General features: G+C 43.4%; 3 protein-coding genes across 6 annotated transcripts in view; 1 reads left to right on the forward strand and 2 right to left on the reverse strand.

Annotated features, from left to right (window-relative positions):
* Nucleotides 1–2,005, reverse strand: part of PIKFYVE (phosphoinositide kinase, FYVE-type zinc finger containing) — a 77,542-nt gene extending 75,537 nt beyond the window's left edge. Inside the window, exon 1 of one of the 3 annotated variants that reach the window (XM_022567543.2) lies at nt 1,962–2,005. The gene's annotated coding sequence lies outside the window, so the exon portion shown is untranslated. The other 2 variants (XM_089916436.1, XM_089916435.1) reach the window with 2 other exon arrangements.
* Nucleotides 2,006–2,202: 197 nt separating this feature from the next.
* On the reverse strand, nt 2,203–7,381 carry LOC111172080 (uncharacterized). Its single transcript, XM_089916439.1, has 3 exons — nt 5,360–7,381; nt 4,618–4,725; nt 2,203–3,510 (listed from the first exon to the last, which is right to left on the reverse strand). Exon 1 carries the CDS (start codon nt 6,076–6,078, stop codon nt 5,662–5,664), a length of 417 nt encoding a protein of 138 aa, XP_089772565.1. The 5' UTR covers nt 6,079–7,381; the 3' UTR covers nt 2,203–3,510; nt 4,618–4,725; nt 5,360–5,661.
* Nucleotides 5,932–25,575, forward strand: IDH1 (isocitrate dehydrogenase (NADP(+)) 1). 2 transcript variants are annotated; one of them, XM_089916438.1, is made up of 10 exons: nt 5,932–6,101; nt 7,120–7,185; nt 9,526–9,663; nt 13,049–13,340; nt 15,963–16,068; nt 17,362–17,539; nt 18,882–19,033; nt 21,454–21,535; nt 21,982–22,122; nt 22,823–22,979. In XM_089916438.1, the coding sequence occupies exons 3-10, from the start codon at nt 9,542–9,544 to the stop codon at nt 22,863–22,865; spliced, it is 1,116 nt and encodes a 371-aa protein (XP_089772564.1). In that variant the 5' UTR covers nt 5,932–6,101; nt 7,120–7,185; nt 9,526–9,541; the 3' UTR covers nt 22,866–22,979. The 2 variants fall into 2 exon arrangements, with proteins under 2 accessions (XP_089772564.1, XP_022423248.1); XM_022567540.2 differs by lacking the exon at nt 21,454–21,535 and adding an exon at nt 24,638–25,575 and having other exon boundaries at nt 5,934–6,101; nt 22,823–22,985.
* Nucleotides 25,576–27,171: the final 1,596 nt, after the last annotated feature.

Below are 27,171 nucleotides of genomic sequence, written 5' to 3' on the forward strand. Positions count from 1 at the left end.
AAGGAAAGAGGGAAAGGACACGTCCTTCTAAAGTGTCTTGACAACCCATATTCCAGCATAAGGGACTGGGAAATCAGCTGGTGATTGATCAAGTGTAAATTCAAAAAGGTAAAAAGAGGAAAAAAAAAAAAGAGGGTCCTGGAGAGAAAGAATAATGTGATAGCAGTAACAACCTGAAGGCCTCAGAGAACATCCTACATTCTACTTTGACGCAAGTAATGTGAGAGTTAGCAACCTTCCTAAAGAGTCTTAGCATCACACCTAAGGGTCACCCATGTAGAAACTTTTATTAGGTTTTGAAGACGTGAGGATAAAAATTACCAAGAAAACACCCACCAGTGTAGTTTCTAAAACAATACAATCACACAGTTAATAACTACATAATAATACCAGGACTCTGAAAAAACTACCTTACAACTCTTATTCTGTGGTAGCTTAATAACTAACTGTCTGTGATATAAACTAGGATTCTTTCCTATCTGAGAGGTAATTAGAAGCATTCACTTACTCATTCAAAGACCTCTCATATATCACCAGCACTCTGCCTCTTCTCACTTGAATGCGACTAGTATACGCAGACCCACTCAGCACTATCAAAAGCCCTGTCAAGAACTGAAATTTAGAAAATAAGCCTGCTCTACCAGCCAAACCAAAATTTTAGCAAACAGAAAAATGCAAGTATCAGTTCAGTCATTTCTAAGTACAGTGTTTTTTTTAATACTCAAAATATATCTAACAATGCAGGACAGCTGAATACTAGAAATGTTAGTTTCCATCTACAAAGATTTTTTTTGTTCAATTTTTGATCAACGTACCAACAGATGGAGGTTTTCTAAAGGAAAACCATATGATCCATATTATTCTTCCCAGAAAGAAGAAAAAGAGAAGACACAGGAAAGTAGTCTTGCTCTGCAAAAGAAACTTAACCTGCCCTTCTTTGTCACAAACTCGAATCTAACGGAAAGAAACTAAGAACTTTTTTGTAACAATCCTGATAGTGGGAGTGCCAAAAAACAAGATTCAAATAAATCAGAAATAAGACACTACAATATACCAAGAGACCACCTCTACTGTCAAGGATGCACTGAATCAGTACGGGATAATATAATAAATACACCAGATAAACAGGAATAACTTGACTAAAACAGAATTCCAGCATTTCTCATATTTCTTGAATGCCTTAACAGTGACTTCTACATAGAACATAAGACCCCTAATTCCTAAAAATATTCCACTCTCATCCTTTTGTTGGGAACGTTCTAAACAAGGGGAAAATACTAACTGGGAAATCAAGTCTTCTCAAGAGACTTTTAAACATAGGTACAAATGGAATAGCCTCAAAGAGCAGAGGCAAGCATTTAAGGAAGTATATAAACCCTACTACCGGTACCGTTTCTGCAGATGAGCAACTTTCTTGTCCCGTCTATGTATACACCTCTGAAACACAGGCTCGGAGCTTATCCATCAGAGGGAGGAGGAACTGGACTATGCACCTCCGAAATAAGTTCAAGTACACGGGACAAGAGAGGACCAAGAGAACTTCAAATGCTTCCAAGGAAACCTCTTCCAGAACAGCCCTACCCGGCTCCCTTCCCCACTCGCCAGACAAGGGGCAGCCGGGGAATCAAGGGAGCCGCCTGAATGCGGGCACAGGTTCTCTGCCCTTCCTTGCCCAGCCTCGGCCGCAGCCGCGGTTGCGAAGCCCCAGCTCTCGCCTTCACTTCAGACTTCCCCTCCGCTCCGGCCCCAAACCTTCCTAAACCCGCCTTCTTCCCCACTCTCAGGCCCAGCCGGCCGCGCGCCAGCCCCCTCCCTTACCTGCGCCTCCCGCCGCGGCCCCGCCGGCCACCCTCCACCCCAGCCCCCGCTTCACCGGGCCCAAGCACAGGAAGGAAGCTTCAGAGCCCAGCACCGCGATTCTCAGGCAGCCGGCGGTTGCGGCAGGAAGCAAAGCTGCTTACATGGTTGCTGCGGCTTCTCTCGTCCGCCCCCCCCAGGATCCGCCCTCTGTTCCTCCTCCCCTCCAATCCGTAACTCTCCCGGGCGCCGGCTCCGCCCTCCCTGCTCCGCCCGCACGACGTTCGGATCAGACGCTCAGGCAGAAGGAGTCCAACCCAGATAGAGTCGTGCTCAACACCTTGACCGAGATTAGGCCGCCTCAGCCTTCCTAGAGGAAGCCACGGCGACTGCGCGCGTGAGCGTCAAGTGTGCGGGGTCACCGGATGGGTGCTGGCTGGACTGCGGTTACCGTATGTGTCCGATGATATGGGCACTCATAATATGTTACCGCGCTCAGCGTTCTTACGGACTGATACTCGCTTGCATAACACTTGTGCCTAAAGCGAATGTTGTTATCAGACTTGGGTGACTACGCCAATAACTAGCCAAGTTACCTTAAATTACCAATTTCTTTAGGCTCCAGGCCTCTAATCTGTAAAACGGAGCTAATGATAGTACCCTTCACAGATAGTTTTTTGAAGATTAAGTAAAACATTGTACGTAAATGTTTGTAGACATTTGGCACAATGTCTAATCCGGAATAAGTGATGTTAGCTCTATAGCTATTTTTTTCACTCAAGTTTTGTGTTGCAAAGACTGGCGCAAATAAAGTTACCAAGCCCCGTATTGCTCAGCCTGGCTAGCATTAGCCATCATTTTGTCCTGCTAGAGTGTTTTGCCATTAGCTGAAGAGAACATACCAAAACCTGCTGACAGGATTGTGGGACTTGGCAGGGGCAGTCAGAAAGGAAGTGAAACCCAAAGTGAGGTGCTGTTTTAGTTAAATTCTGCAGACCCATTTCCCCCAAGAGTTTTGGCAAGTTCCTACCCATTTCTCCTTGAGCTGGGTCTTTTCAGCCACTGGAGAGTAGCATCGAAGCCTGAAGGCTGATAGCAGTATCAATGCCAGTCACCACTCTTAGCTGAGACCCTCAGCAATCTCCCTAGGAGTCAGCAGTCAACTTCCTCTTCCATTCTTCACTACTGCTATTCCGCACCAACACCATCTTTACTATCATTCTCAGCAAGAGAATCTCATCTACCTGAGTGAAATAGCCGAGGTGCTGGGTGCGATCCCTAACTACCTAACCACCCCAATCACATTTACCTGCATTCACATCCACCCTGGCCTGACTCCTGCCCTCATTTCTGGGAGAAAAGAGCCTCTTCTGCTCAATCTTCCCAGCTCTCAATCCAGTCTCTCCTCTCTTCCCTGGGAGTGTCACCAAGTCCAAGCTCCAACTGCTGGCAGCGCGACAGGCCAATAAATCGAGAGACGAGGTGTTGGGGCAAGCGACTTTATTCAGAAACCCAGCAAACCAAGAAGATGGTGAACTCGTGCCCCCAAAGAACCATCTTGCCTGAGTTAGAATTCAGGCTTCTTTTATACTAAAAGGGGAGGGAGTGAAGTCAAACATTTCCTGGTTCCAGTCAGCCTCCATAAAAGATGTGTTAATTTCTTCCTCCCTGCAGTCATCCACAGGTCCGCCTGGTCAGGATGTCTCCTGTGAGCTAAACAAAGGTATTTTAGCTTAATGCTCATTACCTGGGAGGCAGGATTCCCAGAGATGGGCCATTATGTATAATTTAAGCTTACAGGCGACATTTCTTTAGTGATTAACTCATAATAGAGTACAAAGTGTCTTTAACTCATAATAGAGTACAAAGCGTCTTCCCTATTACAGAAGTTTGTGCCCTCTCTTCAACCTCTCTTTTTCCAATGACTCCTTCCTCCTTAACCCGTGAACGTGCTCAAGTCTATGCCTTCCAGAAACAAAGACAAGCAAAAAAATTCCCCCCTCTTGTAGTTAGCCTGGTGATGTTAATATTTCATAAACATACAATAAAGTATAAATTAGACCAAGGGATCACATGAACAGAATAGATAGCCCAGTAAAGATCGCCCACTGTACAGCAAAGTGATTCAGTTATACAGGTGTATACATTCTTATTTATATTCTTTTCTAATCTGTTTTATCACAGGATATTGAATATAGTTCCCTGAGATATACAGTAGGACCTGGCTGTTTATCCATCCTATACATGATAGTTTGCATGTGCTAACCCGAAATTCCCAATCCCTTCCAACCCCACCCACTCTCCCCCTTGGCAACCACAGGTCTGTTCTCTATGTCTGTGAGTCTGGAAGACTGGTGTTCTAAATGAATCCTCACATGGCATCCAGTGGAAAAGCCAAGCTAAATTCAAAAGAACCAGAATGTAAGCAGTGAGTTTTATATTCAAATTGCAAGCAGTAATTTAATTTCAGCCAAACATCGTTTGTTACATTTAATTAATGTTGACAATGGTAATATATTTTTTATAGTTTTGCTTCTAGTCATTTTGTCTATAAGTTTGTTATTTTATAGTTGTATGAGAGCTATCAGCATAAGGAGCATATATCTGTATATATTAATATAAGTCACTGCTCGGGATCTACAAAAAAACTTTTCAGTTGAAAAGTACTTCCTACATTACTGACTTAGGAAACGCTTTTTTAGATTTTTAGAAAGGTAACGCTGTTACCTTTCCTCCCACATTGGCTTAGAGCCAAATTTGTAGCCCCCCCTTTCGGCACTGTTTGGGATTTGATGGAATACATTTTGTGATTAAACTCACCTTGGTTCTGTACAATTTCCTGTATTTATTCTGTCTTTTCCTCACCTATATTCAATGTCCTTTGTCGTGCTATACTGTATGTATCTTGAAGGTTGCTCTAAATCCTTTCTGGAACAAGAATGAATATAAATAATTTTAGCAGTGGACAAGGGGTAATAACGTGAGCCTGATATAATATACAGTAAATTTACAATCTCAGGTGATTTGGAGTCTCAAATTAGAGATGAAAATACAAGACCATATACCTCTATAATCAGTTCTATAGGAATAAATGGAAGTGACCGCTACTTTCAGTTAATCCATCTCAATAATCAACAAGCGCGAGGCTGCGTATGCTTTCCTTCTTCCTTTTCTCTTGGGAAAAATACCAGTGCCCTCTAGTGACCAAAATGCACCTCGCATAGTACCCTTCATAAGAGTAATAATAATAACCCGATATTAGAGATAATTTTAAAAACTAAACTTGGGGGCATTGAATCCTGGACCAAGCATGCGATTATCCTACAAATCACGATCTAAAATACTTCTCCCCCGCCTTGCATGTTTTCAAGAGTAAGGAATACACAAAAAATAATCCCCTGCAGAGGACAGAATTTTTTTTTAATCCACTGTTCTCTAAGACTTCCGATCTTTATTTGAACTTCTCTGGAACCCAGATAATAATCTCATTATCCTTATCTTCTAATGCAAATGACGACAGCGTTTATTTATAGTACTCAGTAGTAATTGAAATTATAGATACCGAAGCTCTAAAGACTTAGTCATCGGCGGTGGCGGAAATTTACTGTACCATGCCTGCTTGTGCAACTGTTCAACCCTTTGCAGTCCAGCTGCGCGAAGCCCCCAAAGCGATGTCACGCTTGCCCAGGGCACTTTTCCTTCTGTCCAAGCGCGTTCCAGTCTACCACACAGCCGGGGCGCGCAGGGAAGGGGATCGGTCCGAGCCGCGCCGTCCCCGGTTTGCCTTTATTGCAGACGTGGAAACTCACTCCGCCGGGCCCTAGGTTGTTACAAAGCCCGGGGGGCCCCTTCGCGGCGGAGGATTCAGAAGACCAGCCCAGGCGTGCCCTGCTCCCCAGCCTGCAGGTGGCAATCTCGTCCTTCTGCCGTAGAGCAGTGGCGGCCGACTCCAAAGGCGCTGCAAGCCCTTCCCCACCTCGAGCGCTTGGAATTCGCCGCGGAATTCGACCTAGTCTTCCGGGACCCGCCCCTGGCCCCTGGCCCCGCCCATCTCAGCGGGTCAGCGCGCGGCGATTGGCGACGGGGCAGGGGCGGAGCTCCGGGAGGTGGACTGAGGGGGCCGGGCCTGGGTCTGGACAAAAGCCTGGAAGCGCGACCGTTCCAGCTCTCGGTTTCTGCAGAGGCCGTGTCAGAGGCCGAAACAGCTGGAGCACAGCTGGGATTGCCAGAGTGTGCGCTTGTGGGGTTAACCGTGTGAGGGCTGTGGCGTTCCCGGGTCATCGCCAGCGTACCTTCTCCTGCAGGTAACCGCAGGCTTCGAAGGGCGTCTCCGGCCCCTGGCTTTTGTGGGGAGGCTCTGTCAATAGCTGGAGTGGGAAAAAGGAAGGAAGCTCAGATCTTGGGTATGGTAGGGGCAACTTAGCGGCGAGTCGTGGTCGCAAGGCAGGGGAAAGAAATCCAGGTATTGGGCGTGGTTTTGGAAATGGGGAGGAAGAAGGTGCTGGATGCCTGGATGTGTAGAAGGCCCGCTCTTAGGAAAGGGAGGACGAAAACCGGGCGGCGGAAGGTTGCATGCCATGACAGACGGAAGGCCAAGTCTGCAACAGAAAGGAAAATCGGGGTGGGAGGATGCAGGGACGCGTGGAAGTCGAAGTCTTGCGTTTACGGGGAAGAAAACGTGCGGCCTCGGGAGCTGGAGGACTTGGGAGTGTGCATCGACCTTGGGCTGCTGGGACTGGCGGTGCGGCGAGCTGGATGCGTCCGCCTGGGGAGCCTGAAGGGGGGCGGCGAGGGGCGTTCGCTAGGCCACCTGGTGGCGGTCGGGGGCGGAGTGAGAGTGGAGGAAACCACGCCGCCGCCAGCTTCTCCAGTTCTGGAGGAGGCGTCCTTCGGCCTGTTCCTGGCGCCCGGGTTTTAAAGGTCCCGGCACCTGGGAGGGAAGAGGCGGACGTGGAGACCTGGAAGGAGAAACCGAGCCAGCTTCGGATGCAGCCCTCTTGCACAGTGGCCACAAGGACGCATGCAGGCCATGAGCCCGCTGGTCACAGCGTCCCCTAAGGACGTGCAAAACCCCAAGACTAGCTAACGGACGACGAACCCGGGACTCCCCACGGACGCACCCTCCAGTGTGTGCAGAGATATTTACTTTATTTGAAAGGTGCCTGCGGACCTAAAACTGCCCTTTGCCCCGCCTGGTACACTCAGCACTGTACTTTAAACCAGACAAACCGGGTTGCCTGGCCCGTATTGAAATCAGCTAAATTCTCCTGACAGGAGTGCCTTGTACCTTACCTTTCTCTTCCCTTTTTTGATTTGTTTTAGGAGATAAACTGCACTCAGCTGAGTCTGCAAGATTGAGAGGAGTTGGGGTGATTAGAAATTGTAAAGGTGAGAATTAGCAATTTCTCCCATTCTTTAATATGGCAATACTGAGTTTAATTGGTCTTGGAGGTCTTGGAAGTGGTCAGAGCCACTGCAAGAGTGAGTCAGGAATATTTCCAACAATAAATTGCACTTGCTTCCTTGTTTCTTTCAGTCTAGACTTCTCTGCAAGAGACTTTGGTTTTTTGGGGGGGTTGCCCAGAAATTAATGTAGTTTATGAACTCAGCCCCCCAAAAAATGTGGCTAAAATTTTGGGAATAATGAAAATAAAATTAAACAGGGTGAGCAGCTCTTTTTTCTTAAACTACTTTGTATTAGTCCAGGTTTACTTTCTAGCATTGCACATGTGTATCAGGAGATTGGAATTCAGCTGCTTTCAGAATAAATGAACTGGCTTGTTGGAAAAGGCCTTCCTTCTGAAGCCAGGGTTTGGGTGGAGACAGAAAATCTGAGGGACTAGGGTAGAAAGTGAATTCAGTGGTGTCTAATGCTCACTGCATGGAATTCAAATCTAGGAGAAATAAAATAGTGTCCTACATTGTAGTAAGCCAGGGTCTACAATAAAGCTTCACTTTTTTAGTGAAAAGATAGTAAAAATGTAATGGATAAGTAACGTGAAGAAAACATGAAATGTTTCAGTTATGCATTATGAAATATAGAAAGATTACTGCAGAAAGTGTTTGTTTCAATTGAGAAGAAAATAATTAACTAAAAAACATTGTCACTCATTATTGAAATTTCAAGTATGATGTATGACCTTTTATTAACTGTATTTGCCGTCAAAGAAAATTAGCCATCATAGCCCTTGCATAATACTATGTAGGAGTATGGCCTCAGAAATGTATCAAAACTAAGATAAGTTTGCTGCCTCTTTTTGTTTTGTTTTAAATACAAGGACAGATGTGACAGTGGGATCAGCATGACTAAATCATACACTTTAAGCTGTACTTTAAATTATACTTGAAATTACAAATGGGAAGTAGCTGACTCATTCACACCAGTTTGTTCACTTTTTTATTCTAGTTGAGTTCCAGATGGTTCCCCAGTAATGGTCTAGGGAACCTCCTAAATACTAATAAGCAGGATCCCAGAGTTAGAAATTGGGAAGTGAAAATGGGCCTAGGGGTTAGGAATATGTCCTGGCTTGTGGTGAGGAACTGAAGCTCACAGTCTACTAATCATTACGTTTTAAAATTTAAAGACCAAGTTACTTTCGCTTAACTTTTTAAGAAATACTGTTTACAGGCCTCTTACTTCATATTTTTTTTAGTCAGTTCTCCTGACTTCCAGTCCTCAGCCATAACTTAAAAGAATAAAAGCAATCTGCAGTTATGTTGCTAGGGAGAAAAAAAGTTTCCATTAGAGCACCATGAAAGGGAACCTTTAGCAGGCTCAGGGCCTCCTCTGCCTCTCAGGAAACACGCCTTTCTTTAAGCCTCATCCAAAGGGTGTACCCCTGCCCTCTCTGGGAATCAGATTGACTTGAATCTGGCATCCCCCCACATCCCAAGAAGACACCTCTTCCTGGAACAATTCCAATCCCCTGTCCCACCCACTGGCAGCTTTGCCCACTAACCGCCAGAAGAAGAGTCCAGGAGTTGGGATACCGAGGACAGAACAGGGGCGTGTCCTGGACAGTAGTCCTTCTCTATACGTACAGATTTCTCTGAGAAATCACTTTGTATTCAGTGTGACATCCCCAATATCCGTTATTGTCTCTAGGAAAATATAGTTCCACCTGGAATTCTTCATATTTCACTTTTAAAAGGACTTAAAGTTTCTTTAAAATGGGTCGCTGGAACTTGTTGAATCTCCTCAAGGATAGTTGTTTTAACCAAAACAGCCTCTTAAAAGAGGGGAAATAGTAGCACACATCATTCTGCTCCTCTTGAGGGCCCAGTAGAATGAGGAGTTGGATAGAGGTTTTCAAATAAACATGATATTGTGGAAATAATCTCATTTTATAGGACAAACCAACAGTCAAGAATAATGATTACATTATTAAGGGCATGTGACCGGCTCAGGCTCCCCGACCTTCCAGCCGACCCTCCAGCCGGATGGCCTTGCGAAAGCTTTTTTTCTTTTAGCAAAGTAGAATGGAAAAATAATTTCCATCTTACAGGGTTGTTGTGAGTGTTGATTCAGAAACCACACAAGAAGCATGTAACACAATGCTTTATACAGCAAACGTATTCGATTCTAATGGTTAATGTAATTGTTATTAGCTTTTTATGCAGTCATGCTGTTATGAGTTGTTCTTTTAGAAGTCACCAAATTGTATTTTGTTTTTACATGGTAATGAGGCAAATGATGAGCTATGTGTCTTATCATTTTTCCTCTTGAAGGTTTATTGAAGTCAAAATGTCTCAAAAAATCCAAGGCGGTTCTGTAGTAGAGATGCAAGGAGATGAAATGACACGAATCATTTGGGAGTTGATTAAAGAGAAACTTATTTTTCCCTATGTGGAATTGGACCTGCACAGGTAAATGAATCACTCTGCCAAGCAGCAAAGTCAGAAAGCATGTGTGATTTCAGGTTATAAGTCACTTTTTTACATAGATACCACTGTACCTTGTGTATAAAGCTTTTGGTGAGCTTATAAGCAAATGAATGTGTAACTGGTGTGCCCCTGGTGCAGAAAGCCAAACTCTTGACAGTAGGTGTTTGCAGCAAAGTAAGGGGTTATTTGCAGGGCGCCAAGAAGGGAGTGGGAGACAAGTCTCAGATCCACTCCAAATTGGTCTTTGAGTTGGGGTTGTTTTTAAAGGGGAAGAACTGAAGAACTGAGAAGCTTGTGAAATTTCTGTGACATTTCTTAAATGTTAGTTTCAGTGGGTCAGGATGTGTCCTGTTTACCTTCTCTGGCCAGGTGGTTCATGGCTTGGGGGTCTGTTAGCTCATCTTGACCTGGAGAAACATTCCTTTTCATTCCTTGTCTTTTTCATTCCTTGTCTTTTACCCTTTTCATACAATTGTAGCACAGAAAGAATTCTTGACGTTATCTAATACAACCCTGACCTTTCAGAAGTTCCGTAAACCATTTGTGTCCTGGAGATTGGAGCCTTTACCCTGTATTAAAAGTATTTGGGGGGCTTCCCTGGTGGCACAGTGGTTGAGAGTCCGCCTGCCAGTGCAGGGGACACAGGTTCGTGCCCCGGTCTAGGAAGATCCCACATGCCGCAGAGCGGCTGGGCCCGTGAGACATGGCCGCTGATCCTGCACGTCCGGAGCCTGTGCTCCACAACGGGAGAGGCCACAACAGTGAGAGGCCCGTGTACCGCAAAAAAAAAAAAAAAAAAAAGTATTTGGGGACAGATATGAAAATCTCTGGCATTCTTTCATTTTTCTTCCCCCTATGTTTTTCATACATTTGCTCATGCTCTTTGTACATTTGGACTAGGTAGAGACAGAATTTTCACAGGGGTGGAGAGGCTGAAGACTGGCAGGGTAATATGTTGAACAACACATTTCAGCCAAACTATTGGCAACTGTAAGCGTGTTTGCCTTGACCCAGAATTATTCCTCAGACTGTCCTGAGGACCTGTTATTTGCTTGGGTGTAGACATTTAATTCACATGTTGTCATTAAATGCCCTTTTTAATTATTCTAAGCCTAAGGTGTGGATAATATCTATATTGCAGCCATGAGAGGGAGGGAGCAAATATCTGCAGAGGTCCACCAAACACACAGGAAATGACACTATAAAAACATCATCCAGGGACTTCCCTGGTGGTGCAGTGGTTAGGAATCCGCCTGCCAATGCAGGGGACACAGGTTCAATCCCTGGTCTGCGAAGAACCCACATGCCGCGGAGCAAATAAACCCGTGCGCCACAACTACTGAAGCCTGCGTGCCTAGAGCCCGTGCTCGCAACGAGAGAAGCCACTGCAATGAGAAGCCCCCGCACTGCAACTAAGCGGAACTAGAGAAAGCCCAGCCAGGAAGACTCAATGCAGCCCTAATTAATTAATTAATTAAAGTTAAAAAAAAAAAATCATCCAAGTGGTTAAAGAAGCATTTTACAAACACTTTACATGATAATAGGTGAATTTGCAGAGCTCTTCCCAGTATAGTAGCTGCAAAGGTGCTTTTGAGCTGCTTTAGTATAGAGGCATAAGGAGGTTTAAAGGACAGTCATTATGCCTAGAAGGCAAAGAGTCACTGGCTGAAGACTAAAGAATTTTTGGAGACTTAAACAAGTGTAAGTTGTTCCAAAATTGCTATTATTATTACATGATTGGCTCTTTTTGAGGGGAGTGGAGTGACTCATTTGTTTTATTTTCTGTTGGCTAGGCAGTAATCGAGGCCATTTATTCATTCTTTTCGCTTAGAAATGTTAAGAAGAGAAGCAAAAAATCCACTAATTTGCTGGCAGGTTCTTCTGATGAAAAATGTTTCCTACGAACATAAATACTGCTGACCACATTGCTTGTTTGAGTTAGGAGTAGACATTTATAGATATTGAGCACTCCCTAAACCATAAGATAAGAAAGTCAGTGGCTTTGTAAGTGTCCATGAAAAAAAAATTAACCAATAATCGATCTAAGAAAGAAATGGAAAATTTTATTCATGCCAACTTGAGGACTATAACCCAGGAGACAGTCTTTCAGAAAGCTCTGAGGACTGTTCTGCCCGCTAGAGGTGAAAGAGCAGTTAAGGAAGTTTTTGAGTAAAGGGTTGTATTGACCCAAATGATGTATTGACAGTTTACACACAATCCACATCTGCGTGTACAAAGCAAGTAGTGGGTCATCATGACCCCTTACAAGACTAAGAAGGAAGGGTATCTCCTAAGGAGGCCTGGTTAATGCAAATGCACGATACACCATCAAGGGGAGGGAGGAAGCCAAAACAGTCAAGGCAGTTTGGAATTATTATTTGGAAATACATTGTAAGATTGGATTCCCTTTTGCATTTCCATCACAAGTTGGGATATCTAAGGAAAGGAAAATACAGGAACTGAAGCGAGAAATCTAGAGGCTTAATGGTTCAGCAAGTTTTGAAGGGTGAAAAAATTTGGAAAACTTTTAAAGCCTTGGCGAACAAAATAAACTGTTCATTACTGTTTTGTTTTTCCTGCTTTTGGCAAACTATTACATACTTTAAATAAAGCTTTACAGTCTTTTTCTATACTTCATGGACAACCAGCATTCTTTCCTGCTCTGAATAACCTGCAGTCTGGGTGTTGGTGTGTATTAAGCTATAATTCACTGGGGTCTATAAAACCACTGCTGGATTCCATTACTTATTCTATAAACTGCAGGCTTGTTTCCAGAAGAAAGAGATTTGCCCAAGATTTAGGGAAAGCTTCTTCATATGACTAACTGTCATTAATGAAGGGGTCATTAGCTTTTTTTGGCAGTGTCCGTCTCATCTGTAACTCCAACACTTCAGTGCCAAAATACTAGAAACCCTCTGACCCCTTTATTTGTAGAGCACAATATTTACTAAGGGAAAATTAATGTTTGGGCTTGCATTCTTATGTTAATCGTGCGGAAGGCAGTCTGCAGAAAGGTTGCTGGTGTGCTATTATTATTGCCTCTATGGTGAAGAGCAGGCAGCCCGGCAGAGCGCAGTGGTTTCCATTTAGTTTCCTTCTAGACAGCTTCCCACACACGGGGAGGCATGCGTGGCCTAGCAGTCCAGCCTTTCTTGGTGCTTTTTTAGTTGGCAGCCATCTTCTGTGTCTAGGATACACTAATGCTAAAACTTGGCAGATTTGGGTACATACGGAGTCTTCACTTTCTGCAGGGCAGGCCCTGCATGCCATCACCATGCACAGAGTGGTGCATGGGGATAGAATAGGAGTACCCTCAATCTCCTGTCGGTTTGCCTGGAAAGTTACGCTTACAATTTTTCCCTCCCAGCTATGATTTAGGCATAGAGAATCGCGATGCCACCAATGACCAGGTCACCAAGGACGCTGCAGAAGCTATAAAGAAATACAACGTTGGTGTCAAGTGTGCCACCATCACCCCCGATGAGAAGAGGGTAGAGGAGTTCAAGTTGAAACAAATGTGGAAATCACCAAATGGCACCATCCGAAATATTCTGGGTGGCACTGTGTTCAGAGAAGCTATTATCTGCAAAAATATCCCCCGGCTTGTGAGTGGATGGGTAAAACCCATCATCATAGGTCGTCATGCTTATGGCGATCAAGTAAGTGGTGTTGGCATAACTTGATTTTCCATATTCTTTTTTTTTTTTTACATCTTTATTGGAGTATAATTGCTTTACAATGGTGTGTTTCTGCTTTATAACAAAGTGTATCAGTTATACATATACATATGTTCCCATATCTCTTCCCTCTTGCGTCTCCCTCCCACCCTCCCTATCCCACCCCTCCAGGCGGTCACAAAGCATTAATCATTAGAGAAATGCAGATCAAAACTACAATGAGATATCATCTCACACCAGTCAGAATGGCCATCATCAAAAAATCCATATTATTTTTTCACGGGCTTTGACTGCCCAGCAGTTCTGATTTATATGTGCTTTATTCTTATCTTTATTTTATCTTATCTACTCCCATTAAGTGAGGTACAGAATTGAGAAATGAATGTATGTATACATTTAGATAAAAGTAAATACAGATAAACTTAAAGATGGGTACCTGTCTCAACACAAATGATGTTTTTCAGGCATGTTTTTTTCTTCCTTATCTTTTTATTAGATTAAACCATATGATGTAGACATTTTTATTTAGATAATTTCCTGTGGTTCGGCCAAATCAGTGGCTCAGCCAAACCCTGTGGCTGTACAGTAAGGTCCCTTTACAGGTTTTTTGGTGTTTGTTTTATTTTGCTTCGCGTTTTAAAAAAATTTTGTTTGTTTTAATTCCAGTGCCTGAGTCCCACCCTATACCAGCTAAATCTGAATTCCATGGCATTTTAAAGCTCCCCAGGTGATTCTAATGTGCAGACAGAGTTGAGAACTACCAAAGATTATATTAAACATGATCGTTTCATGCATAAAAGGAAAAACTGACTCAGTAGTTGAAAACAGTCTCTTTAAAACATTCACTTCCTGCTTGGGAAAAAAAAAAGTACAGTTTCTGTACTTCTATACAAGTAGGCTTGTTGCCAAATTAAACAAAAATTGCCAGCTAAACAAAATAAAAGTTCTGTGTTGAAACTGAAGTTTTAGACTTTCATAGAAAGCAGCTTATGTATTAAAAGAGCCTTAAAAACAAGTCTCCCTGATGCTGACACCCAGAGGCTTTGATGTAGCCGTCCTTAAAAATAGTATGGGTAGAGCAGACCACTCTCCGTTCCTGGGGGCAGGGTCACCAGGTCGTCCTTGAGGGGTAGTTCACTTTGTTCTACCGTGTGGCTCAGACTATCCCTTCATCCTGGCCAGTCCCTTCACAGATACCTCTCAGAGGCCCAGGAGAGGGGATGTAGATGGGAGTGCTACAAGCTCGCTAATCCTGGGAACACCACTCTTAAGTTCTTACGAGTTCAATGATGTCCTTTTCCTTTTTTTTTTTAAATTATTATTTTGGCATCAATCACCTGGAAGAATGGTCATTCTATTTATTAAAGTCTAGATTGAAAATTCCAAACCTCTAGAAAGCATTTATTGTACTTTGGTGCCTCGGTTTCTGCCTTTTGAGAAATGGGAATCAATTACCACCCATAGTGAAGGACTTTATATGTCAGAAATATTCTGCATAGAGTAGATATTTAATCTGTATCGTTATCTGACAGCTTTTCTGCCAGCTGTTATTAGTATTATTCTACACAAAACAGACAAATAGATTTGGCTGGCATCGGCTGGTACCTGACCCTGAAAGTATTCTAATCTAAGCCATTGAAGAAGATACAAGGCAGCAAAGATTGACATAAGCCTAGTGTGGGCTGGGCACATTTTCCATACCAAAGGTAGCAGTCCTCCACAGGCCCTTTCCTAAGGGTCGTCAGCCTGTTGCAGCTGCTTTCAGAATGATTGCTTCCTGTGGACAGGTCCTGGGCTGGGCATTAGTAGCAGTGATTACCATGAAGAGACCGAGTCCTGAAGGTCCAAGGACCAGATCCCGAGTCTTTTGACCCTAGATGCATTATTTCCACTACATCACAGTTCCTCCCTTGTAAGATTGATGGAAGAATCAGATGAGGTAATAAGGGATACAAGTTAATCACTTAAAGTATGTCATATAGTGAGAACCAGGCAGCATTCTCATCATCATGTTCAGTGCTACAGCTAGTATATTATCTCCCTATAGGAAGGCTTCCTTGACCTCCAGGTTATAGTCATTCCTCTTCCTCTGTCTTCCAATAGCATTTTTTTTTTTTTTTTTTTTTTTTTTTGTCGTACACGGGCCTCTCACTGTTGTGGCCTCTCCCGTTGCGGAGCACAGCCTCCGGACACGCAGGCTCAGCGGCCATGGCTCACGGGCCCAGCCGCTCTGCGGCATGTGGGATCTTCCCGGACCGGGGCACGAACCCGCGTCCCCTGCATCGGCAGGTGGACTCTCAACCACTGCGCCACCAGGGAAACCCTCCAATAGCATTTTTTATCTGTGCCCCCTTTTGACATTTGAAAGCTCTAATGTTACTTCTTTTTTTGTCTTTGTTAGGTCTTAAGCTTCATAAGGGGAAATACTTTGTTATTCTCTTTCATACCCATATCTGTACTCAGAAAACTGCCCCATGCATGGTAGGCCCCTGATAAATATTGATTTCTAATGTGTACTACCACTAACTAGCTAGGACAGTTTTGGGTTTTTGTGGGGGGTTTTTTGTTTTTGTTTTTTTAATATAACTTTTTTCCCCCATACAGTACAGAGCAACTGATTTTGTTGTCCCAGGGCCTGGAAAAGTAGAGATATCCTACACGCCAAGCGATGGATCCCCCAAAACGACATTCCTGGTACATAACTTCACAGGTATGTGTAAGTCCACCATGAGCTACATCTTTCATTTTTTTAGCAGATCGTTTAGACAGCGTTATTACTGGTTTTTTTTAAAGTTCTGTGAAAATTGTGTGGCTGCCTAAAAATACAACCTGAATCTACAGCATTTCCATAGGACTCAAAATCAATGCCATGGCTTCCTGTGGCATTGCTAAAGGCATAAAAAGAACTAGCCACTTAATTGGAAATGCATATAGATAATTGGAAATGCAAGTAGATAATTATGCGTCTCTCTTAAAACATGGAGGGAAGGTTGACAGGAGTCTGTTGTGCACAAATTAAACATTAATAGCCCCAAATCGCCTGTCATGTAATCCTGCCCTTTGGCTCTGGTAGGGTTTGTATTTGAAAATGGCTGCATTATTTATTTGCTGAAGTTTTCTTCTTGTCCTTCTGAGTATTTGTTCTGTGAAAGTGGAAAGTTTGTTTTTTTTGCCTCTTCTTTCCCCCCCCCCACCCCGTCCTGCTGCTTCTAAGGTCCATTATGGCAAATCCCTCCCAAAAGCTGTTGAAAGAACAGAGGACCCTCTTTCTCCACTGTTAAGGTTGTTAAAAGCACTCACACAAACAAAACCTCAGAACTTACCTAGCTGTTGTTTTCCTTGACTCCTCTAAATCATATCATTTTAATGGACTCTAGTTCTGCCAGTTTCAGCAGCTCTAACATCCTCAGCCCAAGCTGGCTCTGGGCAGTGGCACAGATTCAAGTTCTAGCTTTCAGTAATAACAAAGTTCAAACACTGAGAGCTGTGAAACACCAGTGATTACATGGAGTGTAATTATTTCTACCAATGACAGAATGAACTTTCAGTATCCTCCAGGAAATTACAAGAATTTTCATCCAGTATTTGAAATGCAAAGTTTTCTCAGTAGCTAAGGATTGAGTTCACACTTAGAGTTTAGAAAACATGCTTGAAATTTTTAAAGTATGAAAGGAGACTTTAAAAATTATTCAACTCTTGAGTATATTTCTGGTTCGTTTCAGTAGCTTTTGGTATTTCAAGAACTTTAGGATCCTGAAGACCATGTTTTTCTCTTTGTTGCCCTTTCATGTTGCCCTTTCAGAACAAGTTAGAATGTCCTTACCTAGAACTGACTTTCCTCTGATTATGTGTCTCAGGAGCTCATGGAATATTGAAGTTTGAAGCCTGGACTCAGACATGAGAGCTGGGAATTGAGTGTTTTGGGGGTGGTGGGTGTATATAGACTTGTTACAACTATACCCTGTTTACCTTTCTTTTTTCCCTCATTGTTGTCCCCCCACAGAGGGTGGTGGTGTTGCCATGGGGATGTACAATCAAGATAAGGCAATCAAAGATTTTGCACACAGTTCCTTCCTGATGGCTCTGTCTAAGAATTGGCCTTTGTATCTGAGCACCAAAAACACTATTCTAAAGAAATATGATGGACGTTTTAAAGACATCTTTCAGGAGATATATGACAAGTAACTACAGTTCTTTTTCTTTTTTGTCACATAAGCTGGCATTTATAATATAGAATTTGTATGCTTATCCCTTTGATTGTGGGACAAATTGAGTGAAAACCATCACTATCCCATTCAGATAAGGACAAAACTGAGATTTAACAGGAGTGAAACGAAACTCTTGAATTGCTTTTAGAAGGGAAGTGTGTTCTCAGATAAAATCCCGACGTTTATTTTCTTCAGGGCCAGAGTTATTTAATGTGTGAGTAAAGGTACCCTGTTAGTGATAGAAAGTTCTGATTTTTCATGGGTGTGAGTTTGAGTTTGGGCCCATTTCCATTCTTTCTGAAGCCCACTGTTAAGATTTAAAACTGCTTTTGGGGGCTTCCCTGGTGGCGCAGTGGTTGAGAGTCCGCCTGCCGATGCAGGGGACACGGGTTCGTGCCCCGGTCCGGGAAGATCCCACGTGCCGCGGAGCGGCTGGGCCCGTGAGCCATGGCCGCTGAGCCTGCGCGTCCGGAGCCTGTGCTCCGCAACAGGAGAGGCCACAACAGTGAGAGGCCCACGTACAGCAAACAAACAAACAAATAAACAAACAAACAAACAAACTCTGCTTTTGGGAATTCCCTGGTGGTCCAGTGGTTAGTCCACGCTTTTACTGCTGAGGGCATGGGTTCAATCCCTAGTCCAGGGAATTAAGATCCCATAAGCCGTGGGCCAAAAAGTTTAAATTAATTAATTGATTGATTTTATTAAAAATAAATAAATAAAACTCTGCTTTAGTGGAGTCATTTGAACTTAAGTCTACATTTATAACAACCTTGAGTTCAACAATACCTGAGCACTTGTTGACTTTTAAGATGGCGTCCCTCCCGTTTAGATACAAGCATTCAGGCCACGGCTAGGATTTTAGGTATCTTTCCTGAGACATTTTAATTCCTCCTTCTACTACCTATCTATATCAAACCTAGAAGCTGTCCTGGTTTCCTGAATGATATTGAGCAGTAAAGTAGTCTTTTTCTCCCCAATTACATTCTTAAAGAAAGCTGAATCTCATGAATCTCATTAGTGGTGTATTGAAAACTGTAAAAGTAGTACTTGGAACACTCCACCGCCTTGTTTAATTCTCACATCTCTGCAGAGTGGATGAAATCACCCTTACAGAAGGGGAAATTGGGGTTTCACAACTAGAAAATGAGCGGGCAGAGATTTGAGCCCATGTCTGTCTGGTTCTCAAATTTGTGTTGCTTCAACTAAAATGTGCTGCTTCCAACCCCACCCCGACTCCTTTGGAGAGGCACATGGTATCCCAACAAAACCAGTTTTCTTTGTCTGTTGTTCTCTTTTCTTTCTTGTTTCTTAGGCAGTACAAATCTCAGTTTGAAGCTCAGAATATCTGGTATGAGCACAGGCTCATCGATGACATGGTGGCCCAAGCTATGAAATCAGAAGGAGGCTTCATCTGGGCCTGTAAAAACTATGATGGGGATGTGCAGTCGGACTCCGTGGCCCAAGGTAAGGAGCTGGAGAACCAAGTGGAGGTGGGCTTGGCCTGCAGCAGACAGGTCGTGCCCTGCTAGCTCTCTGGTACAGGAAGGGGGATTCTGTAGCCCTTTGCTGCTAAAAGTCATGAAATGCTAATGCCGCAAGGCATCCAGGTCCATCTTCTTAGCTGACAGATGAGGAGATTAAGCTCAGACTGGGTAGGCGACTTCTGGCAGGGACGCACAGGAATTAACTCGTGGGTTGAGACTCCCGGCTCCAGCCTCAGAGGCTGACATAGCTTATGTCTCAGCCCTTTCCCCGCTTGAAGCTTCCCTGCCTCCAATGGTAGCCCAGCGGCCCGATCTGAAAACCACCCCCCACCCTTATCTGCCTTCTGATGAGAACCTGAAAAGCTAGGGGACTCGGGCAAGGAGGGCCCAGGGTTGTCTCCTAAGCGAGGGGCCTCCCTCCGAGAGCCCATTCATCTGGAGACAGTTACAGATCGTGCCCCTTTTGCCAGCCTTGACGGCTCTTCTGTCACCCTGTAAGACACATGTGTTTACTGCTTAGCTTGAAACACACAGAATTGAGCAAAGAAGCCCCGGGCTCTTCACAGAAATTCCAGGAACCAGGAGCTTCATGCCAGAGATAAGGACCAAATGAGCAAAAATGCTCCCTTCCCTGATTTCCTCGGCACCAAGTTGCCCTCGAACTTCAGTTACTCAGGGTAGCTGTGTAAACTGAATTTCCCCCGATGAATGTTTGTGGTAGCTTTAATTATGTTTGCTTTTCCCCAGGAAGTACTACTTTTTCTTTCTCTTATGAAAAGTTAATCATCTATCAGTTTGAAAATCAGTAAATCTGCCTGGTTAAAGATAACTTTTATGTCAGATAAATGAGTTACCCAGTTCTCCTTCTTTACCCTCCTTCTGTTTCTCTTACGTCCTCACAATCGTTTATATTGAATGCAGCAGAGGAAGGAGTGTTGCTTTGTGGTGATTCTGTGGTGCGTAAAAAAGCTTCCTGGTAATCAGAGTTCTTAGAAAGGGACCCAAATCATTCCATCATTTCTAAATGTCCTCATGGCAATAAGAAGAGGGTAAAAAAAAAAAAAGAAGAGGGTATCTGGAGGGATATCTCCAATGTAATTGTCAAGTTATGGAGGTTCAAAGGATTTCAAAATAGGAATGTGGAATTGCAGTGTCCAGCAGTGCACCGATAAGATGCCTGGAACCAAGGCTCTGTGAGCAGCACCTGTAGATAAAGGTGACCTCAACGCTCAACGTAGCTAAACAGATTAAAAGGCAGCCGAGCTGTTCTTTTTTTTTTTTTTTTTTTTGGCGGTACGCGGGCCTCTCACTGTTGTGGCCTCTCCCGTTGCGGAGCACAGGCTCAGCAGCCACGGCTCATGGGCCCAGCCGCTCCGCGGCATGTGGGATCCTCCCAGACCGGGGCACGAACCCGTGTCCCCTGCATCGACAGGCGGACTCTCAACCATTGCACCACCAGGGAAGCCCCCAGCCGAGCTGTTCTTACGTTCATTCTTCTCTAGAGGCATGAACTACTTTAGACTCACACCAAACATTTTATTTCTGTCCTCAGTTTTGACAGTGGTACCAACTAGTGTCTCCTAATATAAATAGATAGACACATTCACCGTGGATATGGCCCTAAACGTCTCCAATCAATGAATATTTGAGACTCTACTAAAGCCTCATACCAACACAGTGATAGGAAAGGAGCTGCTACTTCAGCACAGAAATTGCCATTGTACTCAAAGATGAGTTTAAAAAGGGTTTATTTACCAACTCTCAAACAAACAAAGTAGCAGCCTATTATAAATTTGCATTATTAACTCCACAGGTGTTATTGGGAGGTAGCAAAAATGGAGAAAAGTGTTCTTGGAATTCGAGTGTAAAAAAAGAAAAAAGAAGAAAAACCAATTGTATGGACTTAAAAGTTGTAATGTGGTTCTCTGAATAGGAAACCACAGAATAGAGTCGTTCTGGGGAGGCTGTGAAAGAGAGCAGGGGCGAGTGGGAGGTGCTTGGACCCATCCCATTCTGTGTTTTTTGTTGTTGCTTTTTTAAAATTTATTTAATTTATTTATTTTTGGCTGCGTTGGGTCTTTGTTGCTGCGTGCAGGCTTTCTTTAGCTGTGGCAAGCGGGGGCTACTCTTCGTTGTGGTGCGCAGGCTTCTCATTGCGGTGGCTTCTCTTGTTGCGGAGCACGGGCTGTAGGTGCGCAGGCTTCAGGAGTTGTGGCTCACGGGCTCTGGAGCGCAGGCTCAGTAGTTGTGGCACATGGGCTTAGTTGCTCCACAGCATGTGGAATCTTCCCAGACCAGGGCTTGAACCCGTGTCCCCTGCATTGGCAGGCGGATTCTTAACCACTGTGCCACTAGGGAAGCCCCATCCCACTCTGTTTTTAATCAGCTTTCTCTTCCCAGTCCCACATGAGCCTGTGAGCAGCTTGATGGCAGGAGACAACTCATTAATCTTTATTTTCCTGGAACAGCAGAGTATCTGCACGTAAGCATGACAGTAATATATTGAGCTCTTACTCTGTGGTGGGTACTAGTCTAAGGAATAGGAATATGTATTCTTTTCATATATATTCACGAACATATGCATATTCATCTCGTTCTCACAACAACCCTATGAAATAGGTGTTTCTACTATTCTCATTTTACAGGTAAGAAAACTGAGCCACAGTAGTTAGGGAGTCACGGAACTAGGGTGGAATGCAGGCAGTCAGACCATGAGTTCTTCATCATGGAGCAGGTGCCTCTGAGGTAGATAAGTGAAGTAAAAGCACAGCCTTTTCTGAAAGGCAGAAGAATTATTGGTGACTCCATGTGCTCATGTTTATTTTGCTCACTGAGACCTGTCAAGACGAAGTCATTTTCTCTCATCTCTGGGAGACCCAGTGCTCTTCATGCAGTTGAATCCCATACTTCATGTTCTGCCACTCATAGGTTATGGCTCTCTTGGCATGATGACCAGTGTGCTGGTTTGTCCAGATGGCAAGACAGTAGAAGCAGAGGCTGCCCATGGGACTGTAACACGTCACTACCGAATGTACCAGAAAGGACAGGAGACATCCACCAATCCCATTGGTAAGATATTGTTTGCTGCTACATTGATTTCCAACCAGAGTAGAAATCTCCAAAGGGGCTCAGATGTGTTCCTTTGGCTGCCCAGTGCCTTGTGTATAAAATCATCACCAAACAGCTGATTTGCTCTACTCATAAGAACTGTTTTAATATGTTTCTTAAAATACACACAATATATGCTTTTCCAGTTTGTGGGAGAATATTCATTACAGAGAAGAATGTTATCAACAAGCATTTTCCTTTTCCTCTGCTGCAGTGAAATGTCACATGTAGCTAAGAATCTAAAGCCACATTGTTAGATCCTTTTAACTAGGTTTTAGGGATAGCACTTTAAAACAGATTATAGCCTGGAAAGAGGAGAAGAGACCAATATAGACAAGAGGTAGAAGAGATTGTGACCTTTTCCAAATTCATAAATGCCTTAAGCGTCATGTATTCCTACCCTGAATATGTGCTTTCTTAAAGGTCTAACAAAATCCAAAACATTTCCTCTACAAAAGTGCAGGTTTTTTGAAAAGTTTCAATTTGGTAAAATGTTTCCAACTTTCCTAAAACTTACAGCTCATGCAGATAGCATCCAATGAAGTCAGTTACCTAAACAAACAAACAAAAAAAATGTTCTATTTTGGGGAACTGAGGCACTTGGGAATATTTCTAACCAGTGTGATTGAAGTGTGCTTTTTTTTTTCTCCCTCTCTTTTAGCTTCCATTTTTGCCTGGACCAGAGGCTTAGCCCACAGAGCTAAACTTGATAACAATAAAGACCTCAGCTTCTTTGCAAAGGTTTTGGAAGAAGTCTGTATTGAGACCATTGAGGCTGGCTTCATGACCAAGGACTTGGCTGCTTGTATTAAAGGTTTACCCAAGTAAGTATAAGATGCCCTAAGCTCTGTGGTCAAATTACCATTTATCCTCACTGGACTCAAAATATCAAGTGCTTTTTGGAGTTGCATGAATTAGTATTTGTCATCTGGTTCAGGAGTCAGCAGACATCTGTAAATTGTCAGATAATAAACATTTCAGGCTTTGTGGAACATACGGCAATTATTAAACTTTGCCTCCATGGCAGGAAAGCAGTCAGTGGTGACACAAAAGCTAATGGGTGTGGCAGTGTTCCAATCAAACCCTGTGTACAGAACTGGGCTGCAGCCCAGACTGGGTTCATGGGCCAAGCTGTAGTTTGCTCACCCCTGATCTAGTTACAGTCAAGTGGGTGGCAAGGTTCTGCTTAATTTAACAAGAAAATTATAGGCATTTAGAAACAAAGGGACCCCCAAGACTATTTTATTCTACCTCTTTATTTTCTTCAATTTACAGTAAGAAAAGTAAGCAGTGCAGGTATAAGATGTCCGGTTTATCATAGTCCCTTCCTTAAGTATCTGTAACCAGCAGTCAGATACTTGAGGGCCCATGTATCGCCCAGGACTTTTTTGAGAACGTGGTAGCCTGTATCCCAGCTGGGTCAGCTGCTGCTCAGGGATTCCTCCCTCAATCAAAGTTGGCTACTATGACTCACATCAAGAAACAATACTAAAATTTAACACCAATCCCATGTCCCATCCATGTGTCCTCAGAGATCTCTGTTAGGGTCAGTATACCTCAGTAATGGGGATACACTCCATCACTACATCTTTCTTATCTTAAATTTCCAGCAAGAATACAGTGTTTGAAATGTTCCTATGGGTGTGTTACTTCCAAGCCGATTTGGGTAGGCACCTATTAGCAGGATTAGATAGCCAGTCCATTGTCTTTTGCTTTTTAAGTAAGACAAAGGTAGAAATAAGAGCACTAAAGCTTTTCTTTTTAATGTGAAAAGAAGTGATGAAATTGTCTTTATTTTCAGGTTATAAATTATATATCTATAAAATTCAAACAATTCAACAACAAAAGGCTAAGGTAGCCGGATACTAGATAAATAAGCAACAACAAAGTAGCTTTTCCCTACACCACCAATAAACAAAAATGGAAATGGAAGAACCATCACATTCACAGTGGGAGCAAAACTATTTTTTTTGAAATATTTGAAAAACATATTTGAAATATTCTATTTATGATAGCATCAAAAAGAATAAAATACTTAGGAATAAATTTTTTACTAAAGGTTTTTTTTGAGGACATGTGACATTTTGTGGGGATATGAGTAAAAGCATGACTATACCTGGATATGTTCTATTATTTTTAAGAATGAGGAATAAGAAGTGGGATGATTTCAGTGTCCCAGGCATTAGTCTGAATGAAGCTCTGGGGCAGTTTCACCCTCAAAGCTACATGGCCAGGAACCTCCTGTGAGTGTGTGTGTGGCCCAGCCTCTGCTCAGACTGCCTTGTAACCTGGGTTAGCCCCTTGAACCTTGAACGCAGTCATCGGCCATAAACTTATAGCTTGTTCACATTAATCAGTTTTCTTCTAGAAATAAATAGAATGTTACTTTAAGTAGCATTTCTAGGACTTTTCCTCTACCTGCCACCAGATCAAAGACAAACTAAATTTCCTTCTTTTCTTTTTCCTCTGCTATTAGTGTGCAGCGTTCTGACTACTTGAATACATTTGAGTTCATGGATAAACTCGGAGAAAACTTGAAGACAAAACTAGCTCAGGCCAAACTTTAAGGTCATCCCTTGTCTTTGGAGGATGTGTGTTTTTGGTAACTACGTCCACTGGTTTACAGTTTTCTCTATAACACTCAAGAGTAAAGGCAAAATCAATTCTGTAATTTGTTTAGAAGCCAGAGTTTATCTTTTCTATAAGTTTACAGCCTTTTTCTTATCCATACAGTTATGCCACCTTTGTGAATGTGGCAGGGGACTTTTTTAAAATTTTATTTTACTTTCTACTAGTAGCCTAGGAATTACTTTTAGTGTCCATTTGTACTCACTGTCACTTTTCTTCATGTTCTGATATAAATGACCAAAATGAAGAGTGCTTGAAAGGGTAAACTATAGCCACAGTACTATTCCCTAAAATTGTATCAAGTAGAAATTCATTCCCTTTCCCACTTTTCATGGCCTGTGGCTCTGGGTGGTTTTGATTTAACAGATGTCCCATTATGTGAGGTAGAAGCTGTACGTTAAACTCGTGTATGATTTGGAATGAAAAGCATGGCTGTAACTAAAAGGTGTTGAAGACACAGTCATCCTTGTAAAGAGCTCTAGCTGAATGTTTCAAAAATACTACATATTTTTGAGCTCACTGAGGAATCCAGAATAAATACTAACTAGGGGTTTGTCCTCTGTATTTGTCTCCTCCTCCTTGCCTTGTGAGGCCTAAGTATTATGCTACCCTGAGCAGCATATTTCATCCACGTGCAATACTACAAGCTGCACCTTGCTTGGACTTCTGCTGACCTGTTTTATTTCCTTTATATAAATGTGATTTTTCAGAAGTTGATTGTAAACACTATTCTAGTCCTGTTCTTAATCGAAACTATCAATTTTAATTAAAATTAAGTGCTAATGACTAGTGTTCTGAGTTTTTATTTATCAAGTATACTTCAGTTGCCAGGCTAGGTCTTAACCATAGGAATTTGATTTTAAAAAGTCTCTGTCGGGCTTCCCTGGTGGCGCAGTGGTTGAGAGTCCGCCTGCCGATGCAGGGGACACGGGTTCGTGCCCCGGTCCGGGAGGATCCCACATGCCGCGGAGCGGCTGGGCCCATGAGCCATGGCCGCTGGGCCTGCGCGTCTGGAGCCTGTGCTCCACAGCGGGAGGGGCCGCAGCGGTGAGAGGCCCGCGTACCGCAAAAAAAATAAACTATCCATTTTAATTAAAATTAAATGCTGATGACTAGTCTTCTGAGTTTTTATTTATCAAGTATACTTCAGTTGCCAGGCTAGGTCCTAGCCATAGGAATTTGATTTTAAAAAGTCTCTGTCAGGCTTCCCTGGTGGCGCAGTGGTTGAGAGTCCGCCTGCTGATGCAGGGGACACGGGTTTGTGCCCCGGTCGGAGCGGCTGGGCCCGTGAGCCATGGCCGCTGAGCCTGCGCGTCCAGAGCCTGTGCTCCGCAAGGAGAGAGGCCACAACAGTGAGAGGCCGGCGTACCGCAAAAAATAAATAAATAAAATAAAGCCTTCATAAAAAATTTTTTTTAAATAAAGAGGAGGAGGATGATGAATGGCGAGCAATCCCTAACAGGTGCAATTTAAGGTGTATTACTTACTTTATGCCCCTTGTATTATTTACTTGAATTACTTGTATTATTTATGCCCCTTGTGTTATTTACTTTATGCCCCATCGGCAATTTTCATTTATAGAAACTTTCTCTGAGGTTCACCATCCAACCTGTTGTTTTCAACTTCCTTTCTTCCATTTCGGAACCCATAGGCTTTATCAAATACTTAAGCTAGGGTTGGTGTCACTGTCATTCTTTTAAGAACTCCCAGTGGTGAGGTCAGGAGAGTGTCAGGGCCAGCTGTGGTACTTTGTAAAACAGGTCATTTGTAAAGCAGGAGTTCTTGATTCTCTAGCTATTGAGATATTTGTCCTAGTTTTCAGGCAACTCTATGATATCTTCCCCAACATCTCCTGGATAAAATGCACATTTGCATTCAAAGCCACCTTGTATGTGAAAACCTTAATGATAAAGGCCATTAATCACAGATACATCAGGAGAGATGCTATCACAACATTGTTACAACTGCAGCAGGGAAATATAGCTCAGGTTTTATATATATATATATATATATATATTTTTTTTTTTTTTTTTTGCGTTACGCGGGCCTCTCACTGTTGTGGCCTCTCCCGTTGCGGAGCACAGGCTCCGGACGCGCAGGCTCAGCGGCCATGGCTCACGGGCCCAGCCGCTCCGCGTCATGTGGGATCTTCCCGGACCGAGGCACGAACCCGCGTCCCCTGCATTGGCAGGCGGACTCTCAACCAGTGCGCCACAAGGAAAGCCCTCAGGTTATATTTTAATGGTGTTTTGTGATAACTCAGATAAAGAGTTCAAATTGATGATGCAGAAACTGTTCCGTCGTCTGTGTGGGTGTGGGTGTGGGTGTGTCCCCAGCACCCCTACCCTCCTCCCCCTGTCCCACACATCGTTTTTTTCCTCT

The sequence above is a fragment of the Delphinapterus leucas genome, chromosome 8, assembly GCF_059928025.1.
Source record: "Delphinapterus leucas isolate spDelLeu-1000000601 "Yukka" chromosome 8, BTC_Dleu_Yukka2, whole genome shotgun sequence".
NCBI lineage: Eukaryota > Metazoa > Chordata > Mammalia > Artiodactyla > Monodontidae > Delphinapterus > Delphinapterus leucas.